This window comes from Lissotriton helveticus, chromosome 2_1 (genome assembly GCF_964261635.1).
Source record: "Lissotriton helveticus chromosome 2_1, aLisHel1.1, whole genome shotgun sequence".
Taxonomy (NCBI): Eukaryota; Metazoa; Chordata; class Amphibia; order Caudata; family Salamandridae; genus Lissotriton; species Lissotriton helveticus.
Genome location: NC_136059.1, coordinates 195,868,339 through 195,882,453, shown reverse-complemented (window position 1 = coordinate 195,882,453; position 14,115 = coordinate 195,868,339). Strand labels below are relative to the sequence as shown.

Sequence of the window (14,115 nt, the reverse complement as noted above, 5' to 3'; positions counted from 1 at the left end):
TGAGGTTGAGCCCCACACCATACTGAACTAGTCGGACTACTTCGGTAAGTCCTAATGACCCTTCAATTTTGTATGGACACTTTGATTAAATACAAGTCTCTAAGCTCGTTTTTTAACCGGTTTTTATAGATATTCACTGATAAAGAGGGGACGCATCAAACATCGCTGATCTGATTGGGACGACGCCGGTAAGCGGACGTCTCCCAGTAAATTGTCTTTAACAGTAATTGACCGGTTGCAATGTATCCATCCACTATCCTAAAACCATTACACCGTTATTTTTCAGAAATTGACTGTGCCGCCGCCCCGCGGCTGGCCTCGCCCTCCAATTCTCCTTTATTTATCTCTATCAAAGCATGGACTGATTAACAATCGGTGAGAATTATTCACATTTATTATGATTCCTTTGTAGTGCTTTATGCACACCAATTCAATTCTAAATCACGTTCTACTTTCTTTCAAACTATAGTTCTGATAATCCATTCCGAGGACTAAAGCAGTGATAAGACAAAGTGCCAAGTACAACGGTACGCTCTTCAATGTGTGCTATAGCAATTTAATCTAAATGTTGTTCTTCGTATAAATGGATATATTCCGCCATCTCATTATAATTATCCTCTATATATACGTATTTACTAGGTTGCCTGCCCGTTTCCCTGTCCTGAAGAAGACCCCACGGCAAGGGCTCAATTAACCCTGCGCTATTCAGAGGGTTGAAACGTCGACAACGTCCTTTTAGTCAACTCCTTACCTACATTTTGACATTAATTGCATCATTGGAGTATGACGTTTGTATATATCGGCACAGTGAATCATCCTATGTGTAATGTAATGAAAACACAACTGTAATTTTTTGATATTTTCTTGTTTTTATTGTCACAATACCTTCATCACACCATCCTCACAATTTCACTTCCTCCCTCCCCTTTTGGGCACCGTTCGACCTACTTTATGCATTGAAAATGTTAATATATTTGGTATATTGCTCCTCATTGTGAATTAAAACAATGTTGGATTCATTTATTGTTGTCTAATCTTCCTTAAAGTTTATAATTATAATTGCTCACACTGAGACCCCTTCCTTTCAGTGCTTCCCTTTCAGAGCTGCTAATGCCCGACCTCAACTGTAATTTTCTTTCCTCCGTTCCCATATCTTCGTCTCCACTTGTGACACATCTTTATCCATGTTGTCAAGTTTGACGACTGTTGTATCCTGTGCTCCCATTATTTAACCTTTGGCCCCTGCAGTAGTTCATTGGAAGCTGCGTCAAACCTCCTCTTTGAGCTACATCCTCCGCCTTGACACAGGGAGAAAGAAGCCATGTTTGCCATATTCAGTTGCTTTTCTACCAAAATGCATCCCTATTAGGAAACACCGCAGTTATATGTTTGAATCCACTAAGAAAGAGCAAAGGCCCTGCCCAACTTTAGGAGGCCTTGCTCTTCAACACACTTCACTTCCCTATAGGCCACAGTCAGAGCTCTTTTGATGCCAAAACCAGATTTGCAGGCACACGTGTCCCATTGGAGCCATTAATACCCTCTTTGAAAGTGTCAATGTTAGAAATGCCACTACGCCTTGGGAGCGCTTTTCCTCAGCCATATTCTGGGCTAGCAAGTTGCTGATCCAAAACATTCAGCCTGCCATTTTGACTTTCTAGAGTGCCCTCTATGCAAGTGAAATGCAGAATCCTGCAGTGCGTTACTTCACCTTCCATCTTGCAGCTACAACTGCAACTCAGTTGGTTCCACCACTGTTCTGGTTTTGATGGGACACCATGTTGTGCTGCCATGCACAGGGATGGTAAGCAGACGACGGTATCCGAAAACCCGCAATGATGCAGCCATCTTGTTTACCACCCATCTCAACCCCTTCCAGAGAAGCTTTAATGCAAATTTACCATCCATTATGGTGGAATTTTCCTTCGTCTATTTTTCCACTGGTTCAGATGAACATTTACTGTTAGACATCGGAGTATAACTTACAGACACTGGTTGTGAAACAATATACTGACCTCCTCATCCCCAGTCCCAAATAAGGGGTAAATTGCTTTACACTCACTGCTATGACCAAGAAATTGCAAGTGACATTCCCACTCATACACAACTTTTCTATCTCTGATCTTTGTGAGAATTGCTTACAGATGTCTACTTGAAATTGGCTTGTAAAGGGAATTTGAAGTTTAAGGTGTGAAGGAAAACAGTTGCACCCCACGCTAAATGAATGACTCCCGCACTTCATGTAACTAATTTCAGCTTTTTCGATGGTCGCTCCCGCAGTAATGTCCGTTTTTTGCGCTTGTCTTTCAGACTGTCTCTGCAAGCATATTTGTTCGGATAAGAGCAAAGCTTAACTTTCAGTTTTGATCGAAGGCCCTTCTCTTGGGAGATTCTTGCTACAGAAGAGAGCCCTAACTTTAAAGCTCCTTGTTAGAGTTTTATTTGATGCAATGCACCCATGAGGCTTCAGTCAGGGGACATGAATGAATCACGAGTGCTAGTTAGGGACGTCCTGCTCCTTTTCCAGTACTTCTATTGGATAATAATGAGATTCCTTTGTGAAAAATAATGTAATTTTGTTTATATAGCGCGTAGTACTCCTGACAAGGCACTTTTTCAGACAGCATACTAATTTAATAGGAGTTGGGTATTACGCTTGAGTTGGAAGTTTGTGAGTTCATGCAGAGGCCTTGTGAAGCATGCAAAACGGTAGAAAAACTACAACATTTGAAAGTGAAATACTGCTGTATTCGGTTCATTTGACCAGAATCTTGTGAATACTCTGTCCTCTGGTTATGCTGCTACTAAACCACTGCTTCTGCAATCATCAGGGTTTGGAAGCATGGCTGAATGTGTATACATAGAGCATCATCAAGAGATTTAGGCTTTGTTTGAAGGAGGTGATAACCTTATAGCAATGTCCAAGAAAACATAGAATAATGCAGACATCGAAAAGGAGGTTATGCAAATACTGTACACAGTGGCGTAACGAAACCTGAGGGGGCCCCCCTGCCATGTACATGGAGGGGGCCCCCCTCTGGACTCCATCAGGCAGGGGCGGCTAGTGGATTTAGAACGTGGTGAGGCGTAAATAACGTTTTTGATTTTGACTAAGCAAGACGGCAAAGAGAATGAGCTAAATTGCTAGGCCATGTATAGGGTGGGCATTACAACAGAATTTCCTTTAAGTTGACTAATTGTATTGACGTCTGATGGGGAGAGTGAATGTTGAAGGCAATGTTGCCTAGTGGGTATGGCTGCTATTCATGCAACACTAGGAAGCAGGTTTGAAACTCAGAAAATCTCCTTGTGCCAAAAAATGGAGCATGGCCTGTGTCTTTGGTGAAGCGCACTTATGTCCTTCGGCAAGGTTCGCTCTCTGTAAATATGCTTTTACATAGGACTTTTATGTATTGGTCTTTAATCAGTACAATCGCCACTGAAAGGGGTGTGATAGATTAGTGTACTGAAATGTGTAAGTCACAAGTGATACGATGGTCTATGTTGTGTAAGCTAGTGGTATGCAGAAGTGAGTTAAGGCAAGAGTGACCTGGTGGTGTATGGTGAGATGTATTAAGTGATGCTGTTGACCATGTCTCTGCAGTGTTGAGTCATGCGCCTAATTGTGCAGGCAGGTGGTGTTCTAGATGTGGAGTTTGATATGCTGTGACCTGGGTTGTATGCCAAGGAATATTGTGGTACAGTAAGAAGAGAAGGCAAAGTAGGGACGAGGGATGAAGTAGCCAGTGAGTTTTATTTGGAGTCTTAGTTTTACTGGTGGCGTGTTGTTGCCTAAGTGATGGTTTGGAACAAGTGTGGACAGTAAGCAGGAGAGGGAGAAGCAGGAGAGCGAGCACGAGAAAGAGAGGAATCCACAGTAGAGAGTATTTTAGCCAACTGCAGAAGAATCGTGGTTATGTGAGCTGAGATTATAGGAAATGGTATAATGTTGGGTGTATTGTTGTGTGGGAAGTTCTGATGTGGAAGATGGCCAGGAGCCATGTATAGTAGTTGGTGGTGGGGGAATTTGGGAGTGTGGGGGAGGGAGACCGGGGGACGAGGTTTACAACTGGAGGGAAACTTGAAAAGAGTGAAGAGAACAGAGTAAGGGGGACCTTGTAGGTGAATGTGATAGGGGATGAGAGGAGCCAGCAGGAGGAAGTGAAGTAATGGATAGGGAGACATGAGTGTGGTGTAATAGAGAGGGTTTCAAATGATGGGCGGGAGCTGTCTGTGATGCTGTGACATATCCACATTCTCAAGAATATTAGACTGGTGTACCATTTATTTTCAGGTATGCGAGGAATTTAGGTGTGTGGCACTAGATGGGCTGTGAGGCTCTGTGTTAAAGAGATGGGAAGTGCATTAGGAGTACATTTAGGAAGAAGAGGAAAAATGAGCAAAATTGTGAAAACTAGAAAAAGAAAATGAGGGAGAGCAAATTAGGAGAGAAAACATAGACCGAAGACATGAAAAGGGGAGAGGAGAAACACATAAAGAAAGGTGAAGAGCAGAATGAAAGAGGTGGGAGAAAAGTGGATGGAATGAAAAGATGAGGATCATGTAAAGAGAGGAGAGCAAACAAAAGGAGAGGCGAGAAAGAGTTAATAGAGAGATGTTCGTATGGTGAAGATTGGTAATGGAAATGGTAAGACAGCAAGAAGGAGGTGAGAATAAACAATTTGAGAATAAAATATAAGGGGAATATCGAAGGGAAGAAAGGAATGAGGAAAAGCAGATGGGGAAGAGAACATGCAAAAACAAGAAGACGGTGTAAAAACATGAGGGGAGAGAAAGAAAGAGGAAAAGGGTAGGAGAGAAAAAGTAAAAGGGAACTAGAGATGGGATGAGTTATGTGAATATGAGCAGGAAGAGGACAAGAAATGATAAGAAGAAAGAAAAAGTAAAGAGGAGATTGTAAGCAAGAAAGTGAAGAGGGAAAAGAGGAGAAAGAAAAGAGCAAGAAAGAAAGAGGAAAGGGAGGACAATGGCACAACAAGGAACATGAAAGAGAAGAGAATGGGCAAAGCAACATAAAGCGGAGAAAAGGAGTAAGAGGACAGGGAGAAACAAAGGTAAGGAAGAAGCTGATTGGAAGACTAGCATCTCCAACTGCTTTTCAGCTATTTTAACACATATTTTGTGCTCCATGAACGCAATTCCCCGTGATGCACCCCCTCCACACACATCAGTACATTTAAATGTACATTTATGACACAGATAAGTAACTACACTCCTTCGCAGTATCTATTTTCGCATTGTGTATCTGCTGTTGTCAGCCCGTCTGTCTGGGCCAATTTCTACTCCACGCTTCACTGGCTTGTAATGGCCTTTATTATCCTAACCTATATACACAAACAATTCTGTAATAACGTTCTATTTTTATAACCATGTGCAGCACCTAAGTCAACGATTGGTAAACTCAAAGGCCATTCCAATTGGACACCTTAAACTAAAGCTGAGGCTGCAAATTGAGCTATATTGAGCCTGATTGCTACGTCACCTAGCATTACGTTTCAATGAGGCCCCCGATTTTGCTCAGACTACAACCAGAGTTAATTGTTCCAAATGGTGCTCGTTTAAGTGGAGCTGTGCCATAGATCCGAAAATAACAAACATTGTGAAACTGCACTTTTTCACATAAGAAATGTAACGGTATCAGAGTTTTCTATTTATCTGTCTGTAGCATTCCATATAAACCAGATATGTATGACCCTTATCACTGCTACTGACTGTTCTCTGTGGTGCATGCATTGGCAGAATATTTCTTTTTTTTGGGGGCGGGACGTTTGAAATGTCTTTTGTAGCTTCCTAAGAAGTTATATGGACGAAGGGATGCGACGCAGGTAATATTGCAACACAGGCCATTTTTTAAACGTATGCTTATACAATGTTGTACAATCTCACGCATACACACATTCAAATACACATACACTAGTGAAGGCTCGCAGACACACAAACAATATGTACATGCTCTCAGACATACACATAAGGTGCAACTTACCCCAGGCAGTCCTTGACGTGCATTTCACGAATCACGATTCCCAACTGCCCAGATGCAGTAAAAAGTGCACCAGAGCGAGGCTCAGACCCTTGTGCCCAATCAGAAGCTCAGATAGGACGGAAGGCTGTCCTTTTCCATTATCGTGGCTTCTGATGGGTCATAAGGGCGCGTGAGGGACAGGCCCCTATTCACCCTTTTCTGACGTGCTGGACTGCCTGAGGCTAGTACAGCATGTTGCCTGATATGTATTGCTTCTTTGAAAAGACGACCTGGAACAGCCCACGCGCACAAATGCGAATACTGCCCCGGGGAGCCCTCTTCTATTACAGCTTTTAAATACAAACAAACGATCGGTAAGATCGTTTCATGTAAAAGCTCTAATATAACAATTAGGTGCAGAGAAAGGCATGAGGGTTTATTGAGTCGCCCCCCCCCCCCCCTATAAAGTACAACTGCATACAGGAGCTCTCCGGCCGGAAGGCTGTGCTGAGGGGGCCCCCCCGCACAGCGGGGGCCTGTGTTACGCCATGCCATGCATTCTGATGTTCACTTTTCATTGTTTGGCGTGTCGCCCTCCCCACCCGGTACGGAGCCATTTCTTGATGTTTGGGGCACCACGTGCTTAAGTCTTTGTCGTGTTCTGCTCGTGCGCCGGGAGGTACATCATACACGGGACACAGTTTCATCTTATACTCCTTTATTTGCCTCGCACATTACAGCGGGTCAGCATCTGGTCAGCTGCTGGTCGGCACGTCCGTCGCCATCTGCCTCCTAGCCTTTGTGTGTCCCCTTCCTGTCCCCGTCACCGGATCTGGTGTCCGGTGACTTGGTCACTCTGCCTGAGGCCCCACAGGGTCCTAATGCCCCACTGTCCATTTCCACACTGTCGGGTCACGACACCTCCCCCCTTGTTGCAAACAAAAGTTCGTGGCACATTTACCATAGTCCTCATTCACAATTAGAGAGAGAGAGAGAGAGAGAGAGAGAGAGTACTTGTCATTCTACATTTCTTCATGAATCTAGTGTCTCCATTGCTTCCTTGTCCTCTATCTTCCACCGTCCATGTGGCTGCCGTTGTCGCTGCCATTTCTTCTTCCTCTGCCTTCTTTGTCCTTGAAATGCTATCTGTTTCTTGTTATTCGTTGTTGTTCGTCGGCCGCCGTTATCATCTATCCTTTCACTTTCGTCACCGCCAGTGACTCTTTGGAGAACTTGTTGTCTTGTCTCTATATTATTTCTGTCTCAACACCTTTGGTCCTGGCCCTGAGGTGCCTCTTGCCTTTATTTCCTTGGTGGCGCTTGTCCGCTCTGCTCATTGCATGTCTTTGTCCTTTCTTCTTCTTCCTTTATTATTTTTTTTTTTTTGCTGCTCTTTCTCCTGCGGTATGTCTTTCCGTGTTGCTCCTTTTTACCCTTTTTTTTAATTTATTTTTTTAGGCTCTCCCTGTCCTTTTGGCCTTTTTCTAGGCTCTCCTTGTCCTTTTCTCTTGTGTCCCTTTTGTGTCCTTTTTTCTTTTTCCTTCTTTTTCTTCTGTTCTCCTTTTCTTTTAGCCTTTTCTGGGCTCTCCTTGTCCTTTTAGCCTTTTCTAGGCTCTCCTTGTCCTTTTAGCCTTTTCTAGGCTCTCCTTGTTCTTTTCTCTTGTGTCCTTTTTGTGTCCTTTTTTTTTCTTCTTCTTCTTGTATTCTCCTTTTCTTGTAGCCTTTTCTGGGCTCTTCTTGTCCTTTTAGCCGTTTCTAGGCTCTCCTTGTCCTTTTCTCTTGTGTCCTTTTTGTGTCTTTTTCCTTCTTCTTCTTCTGTTATTCTCCTTTTCTTTTAGCATTTTCTGGGCTCTCCTTGTCCTTTTAACCTTTTCTGGGCTCTTCTTGTCCTTTTAGCCTTTTCTTTTACTGTTTCTTTGGTCCCTTCTTTCCTCGTTATTTCACTCCTCTTTCTTCTTTTCTTTATTTCTTTGTAACTTCTCCTTTGCTCTTTCTTTGTCCTTGTGTAATCTTTGTCCTTTTGTTTCTCTTTGTTGTTCTGCTTTCTTTCCTTTTTGTTTTCTTCCTTTTCTTTGTTGGGTCTCTTTTCTGTCTTTTATGTAGCCTTCTCTGGCTTCTTCCACTCTCTTGTTTCTCTTTCTTATATGTGTATATATTCTTTCCTTCTTTCTCTTTCTCTATTTGTCTTTTTGTTATTCTCTGGTAATCTCTTTTCTTATTGCACCATCATCTTCCTTTGCCTTATCGCTCTTTTGCCTTTTATTTCTCCTTTATTCTTCAATCAAGACATTAATTTCCTTTGTCTCCCTTTTCAGACCTTTTCCGTGCTCATCCTCCTTTTCTTCTTTGTCTTCTTTTTCTTCCTGTCTTTTCTTCTTGCTCGCGTTCTCCTTAATTCACCTTGTCTTGTGTTCTTCTTCTTCTGTGCCCTTTGCCTTGTTTTGAAATGGCTGCTCTCCTTTTTTCTATGATCTTTCCTTGAATGTCCCCTTCAAATGTCCGCCGTCATTCTCACAATATTTTGGTCGTCTTTGTTCTTCCTTTTCTTATTATGCCTCTTTATTCTCCTTACTTTTAGCCTTTTATTTCTCTGTTTCTGGCTTTTGGGTGTACTTCTTTTCTTCTCCTTTGTCTTCTTTTGCTCCTTGTTTTTTTTTCTATGTTTTTGTTGTGGGGGTCTTTAGTCCCTTTCTGCCTCTTTGTCTTTCTTTCTCTTCGTGTTCTTTAATTGTCTCTTTTTCAATGTTGTTTCACTTCGCCTGGCCTTGAAATGGCAGCCCCGCTTTTCCTTATGGCCTGTTTCTCCAATGTCCCATTTAAAATGTTGCCGTTATCTCGCGAGATTTCGCGATCGAAATCTCGCTTTTCCTGACCACATGATGGCCTCCTCATTCGTTTCCCCTTTTTCATTGGCTCAGCCGCCTGACTTCGTGATGGCCGCCGAGACTCCTGAGCTCTCGCGGGACCTCGCGCCTTGTTTTCAAAGGCCCGCGCTTTGTCTTGGCTCTTACCGCGATCTGCTGCATCTTTCCCCTGTCGCTGTTTGGCGGGCTCCCGCGTCGCTCTTCCCGTCTTCCATATTTCTTGCGGCGCATCCAGGGTGAGCACCTTTATTCTTTTTTTTCACGATGGTGTACTTGCTGGACACACTTTGATCCACGCGTCGATCCGTTTCTTTACCTTCGTCGCCAGTTGTCGTGTTCTGCTCATGCGCCGGGAGGTACATCATACACGGGACACAGTTTCATCTTATACTCCTTTATTTGCCTCGCACATTACAGCGGGTCAGCATCTGGTCAGCTGCTGGTCGGCACGTCCGTCGCCATCTGCCTCCTAGCCTTTGTGTGTCCCCTTCCTGTCCCCGTCACCGGATCTGGTGTCCGGTGACTTGGTCACTCTGCCTGAGGCCCCACAGGGTCCTAATGCCCCACTGTCCATTTCCACACTGTCGGGTCACGACAGTCTTCATAACTTCTTTTCCACAAAAGGCATCAAGGCCAAATTAGTTTTTCTTTTTTTCCACATCTTTGGCGGTTCTAAAGGGAGTAAAGGATAGTTGATTCCCCTAGAGGGAACTGAAAAAATAAACGCATTAATAGTAAAACCTTTTGGGGGGGAAAAGTGCTGTACAATTCATTTTTTATTTTTCTAAACATAGCATCAACAATAGTTTTGTTCTACTAGGATCACCAGCTTTCAGGAACAAGCAGAGTGAACCTATTTGCAGTTTGTAGTGGAAAAGTGCCTGGTACCCATTGTTGAACCTGCAAAGCTATACTTGTCTGAAAACTAGGTGAAGTTGAACTTTCGGCTGGGAGTCATTTATGTAAGTCATTGATGGATTCCCCATAAAACTAATATTTGAAATCAAAAACATACAAAAAAGACAGGAACAAGTATAAATATCTGACCATTTTATCTTCTGTAAGTTTTGACCCAGTGGATGATTTACAATTGTAATGTACTGTTTGTTAAACCCTTCTGGTCGCAGCAATAGATAGTTGTTTGTGGATTGTCTAGAAACGAGTGATACCCACAGCCAGCAGCTGAGACACAACTTACAATGATTTTGCATTGTATACCAGCCGTGCAGCAAATTTGTATGGTAACATCTAATGAATGAGAAATGGGTATGAAGGAAACCTGTATCTTCTTGAAATGTGCACAAGCAACTGAGTTTAGAATTGTGATAGTTCCCTCAGCACTCAATGACACAGGGCTAGAATACTGTAACCAAATGAAAGCACAGTTTTGTATGGAAATTTGTAGGCATTCTAGGAGATGCTCAATTTTGTTGCCCTGGAGTCTTCTTTATCCGAACTGTTGATAATGGCAACAGTGTGGGGAATTTATTTTAGGGTGGCTCCTAATGTCTTCCTCTCAGTTGATTTTCATGATCTAGAAGATGATCTGCACACTGGCATTGAAGGTTAGAAAAAACAAAGGGCCTAATTACGAGTTTGGCTGTCCATAGGAACACCCACTTGCGGTTGTGGTGCAGTGACAGTCATGGACTGCCGTACCAGTGTTCCAACTGCCGTATTATGAATATGGTGGTCAGACCTCCATAGGACAGCTGCAACCGCCAGGGATCCTTGTTCCCTGGCATTGGCGCAGCAGTCTTGAGGCTGCAATATGCTTGGTGATGGCTCTGCTGCACCACCAAGCATATTATGAGTTTCCTGACCACCAGCAGTCTCATGGCGGTTCTCGCACCATGAAAATGCTGGCGGTAGGGTCCCTTAGGGCTTAGGGATGCATGCTAGAGGGCTCATGGTGTGCCCCGTCTGCATTCACCCACAGTTCCAGCACAGCATGGACTTAACAGTCCATGTCGTGCTGGAACCCACTGTGGCGGGCTCACAGCTCTGCCTTTCTAAGGCACTCCTATGAGCCTTTGAAAGGCAGTACCCAGATTACAACTTGTAATCCAGCATGTCACCGTCCCCCGCTCCCACACCGCTGTAGTCACAATGGGGGCATAAGATATCAATGACATTGCCTGTGCTGTTTTCCACAACGGGACTGGCTGCCAGAGGTGCTGCTTCCTGCACCTCAGCGATGTGAGAGACAGCTTAACTAGATGTTGAGTATCTTCAACATTTGGAATTCACAAGTGTTGGAGAAATCGTTTAACTGAACCAACAGACATTTGAATGTTTATTGAGCTTTTCTAATTAATAGTAAATTTCACAGCCATCCAGTACAAATACTCTGGACAGTTGAATTTGTCTGCAGTGTCAGTGGATGGTTGAAAAAGTTAATACTACTAAAAAATGACCTCATGTAAATCGAAACTCAGCAATAACTGTTAATGTAATTTGAATATCAAAATAATAAACCCATGACTTGCAGCTTGCAAGCTGTAAAGCCATGTCCTCATCAACCACTTTAAGTTCCATTCCCATTCCCTTTATCACCAAACACTCGCATCAACAAACTGCATCATTCAAATGGCCTTTACATTCATTCACCCACTGGACTGAAACACCTATCACACCCGCAGCCAACAACATTATATATCATCAGCCAATAGCCACACACCTTGTTACAACCATTAATCGTGGTTGCTGCCATCATCTGTGTGCCACTCCTACCTTGACCATCTTCCTTCTACCTTTCAAGACTCTTGTGAAAGCAAGCCGAGACTAAGCTTGACTACCTTGTCTTGTCTCTCACTCGAAGTCCTGACTAATACGGTGTTCACATGACTAACACCTCCACGTGGCAGCCGGCTCAGGAAGGCTCGTCTTTCATGCAGCTTTAGCGCACTAATGGCACTAAATCCAACTTCTTCCGGTGTGTATAAGTAAGTTGGGATTGTTTGAGAATGCACTTGTTGCCCATTCCCTGGACAGTGTGAGCATATCTATTTTTGAACACTGTAGATCAACATTCTGGGTAGACTCAAGCTCCCTAAAGAGCACTTTCAGAAGCACTATGGGCCTTAGAAGTTGGTGCATAGGATACTCTGTCAAAACATGGCTAACGTCTCTCCCATTGATCAGTGCATTGACTATGATAGGTACCACCATACATATTCACTTGTAATATGAAGGACGGAACATCTGCCACGTTTTAACTGAGGAGAAAGGTAGCAAGTCAGTAAAAACACGATGGCTCAAATCTAACTTAGGAAGTAAAAGTCTTTGATTATGATATTAGTTCCCAAATTAGATGGAACCAATGGAAAGGCTACACAGTTAAAGTAATGGGGCATGGAAGGTAGGTATCCATGCACAGTATTTTGAAGGCGGATACTAACTTAATATTTCTGCTCCCCTTCAGCCAGTTGCACAGAACTTCACTTTTGTATATAAAACAAGTTGGAAAACACATGCCAGGCTGAGATGAGCAATGGGGACAGTAATATCTACTCTCCTGCCTCTCTAATTGCCGATCGCAAACTCTGCCTCGGTAAAATTGAATGACTCTTTGCTATGCTGTACGAACGTGCTCGGCCAAGTGATGGGGAAAGACTCCCATGCAAGCACTGGAGGATCCTTCGCACCTCCACCGATGTACAACCCGTTGACGTCCTCCGCACTGCAGAGGGATTTGTAACTCTGGATATCAAGTGGTTGTCCACTGCAATACAGGGGTTAAAATACGTCTTTAGTGTCTGTTTTTCATCCTGTGGCCATTTTCTAATATAGTTTCTTCCAAGCCTTTATTTTTGCATCCTTTTAAATATCGGTCTGACTTGTAAACCTTTTGTTTCTCTTTTTCTTTAGACAATGGCGTTCCTTCAGCTCCTAAGTAAATTTAAAGAAATGGGCTTTGAACAGAAAGACATTAAAGAAGTCTTATTAATACATAACAATGACCAGGAAAAGGCTTTGGAGGAACTAATGACCCGTGCTGGCGGAAGCTGAGAGTCTTGAAGAATCAGAGCATATTTCATGGGGATGAATCCAGCCTTTGTAAACTGCTAACTTAATTTTATTTTCCGAGCGTCTGATGCCTTTTAGGAAGGGATATGTCGGAGAAACTGTTTGATACTTTCATTTGCCCTTTTTAGAGAAATGAACAGAGCCCATGCCTGTCTGTGGAAGTTACTTACAGTGTGCTGTCCCCAATGAAGAAAACAAGAAAGCGTCCGTTTTCAGACATCGGAATAAGATTGCATGGCCGTTTACTTGAGATGTATGTAGCCTGACAACATGCTCACTGTTGAGGAATCCTGCTGAAATGGGTGGAGAGGGCTTTTTCGCTTGGGGTGAAGTTCTTTCAGATCCCTATATCTGGCTTATACTTGTTATGGCCTAACTTCCTCACATTGAAAGAAGTAACATTACCTTTTCTTGAATAGATTGTTTTATTTTGACATTCATAAAACATTGTCTGGAATTGTCCTATTTGGTTTCTCTCCCATGAATTCCACAGTACAGAGCCTGCTGGACCAGCCTGTTCCTGCGCTTGCAAGGATGGCGCCTATGGATCAAACCTGTATCTTCATTTTCTGCAACCTCAAAGAAACGTGGCCTGAGAGCATGTCCTTTGAACTCCTGTTGCTCTCCAGTGCTCATCAGGTGTTTTGTTTGCACAGATGACTTTTTCTTGAAGAGTTGGTCTCTAAGTTAAACAGCCCTCTGGAAGCAAAGGGCTTTCCTTTCAAGCACTTTCCTGAAACAAAGACTACAAACTCATTGCAATTTATTTTTATTCACACTGTACTAGATTACTTTATATATCCAGTTACATCTTGTGCGAGAAAACCGTTTTTTGAGGGTTGTTTAAATAGTACAAAGTGTATAATGTTGTATATTGTTAAAGATGGAAAGCATAAAATATAAGCAGTCTTGATAAAACTTTAAATAACTTGCTAATTATTTTGATTCTGCTTAAAGAGGTACTAATAAACTCTAAAAAGTCAATCTTGTTTCCTCTTTAAGTGAATAATTTTATAGGGTGCTGTGCTTAGCCATATTTGCAGTATCTACTGAGGCAGATGTGCATCGCAACCCAGCTCCTTGTTATGCAGTTATTTAAATTTGGTCCTGCAATAATCCTGTGTGTTGGATTGGTAAAGAGCACCCTGGCTTTTTCTGAGGCTATGATGGATATTACTAACTGCAGATTCCTCACTATGTCAATTCTCCCAGGTGCCAGACTAGATCCAGAAAATATCT

General features: G+C 42.9%; 1 protein-coding gene across 1 annotated transcript in view; it reads left to right on the top strand.

Annotated features, from left to right (window-relative positions):
- The window catches only part of UBAP1 (ubiquitin associated protein 1), a 176,739-nt gene extending 162,879 nt beyond the window's left edge, over nucleotides 1–13,860 (top strand). The window contains exon 7 of the mRNA XM_078674714.1: nucleotides 12,718–13,860. Within this exon, the coding sequence (XP_078530840.1) occupies nucleotides 12,718–12,858 (141 nt within the window). The 3' untranslated portion in view covers nucleotides 12,859–13,860. The remainder of the gene's footprint in view (nucleotides 1–12,717) is intronic.
- Nucleotides 13,861–14,115: the final 255 nt, after the last annotated feature.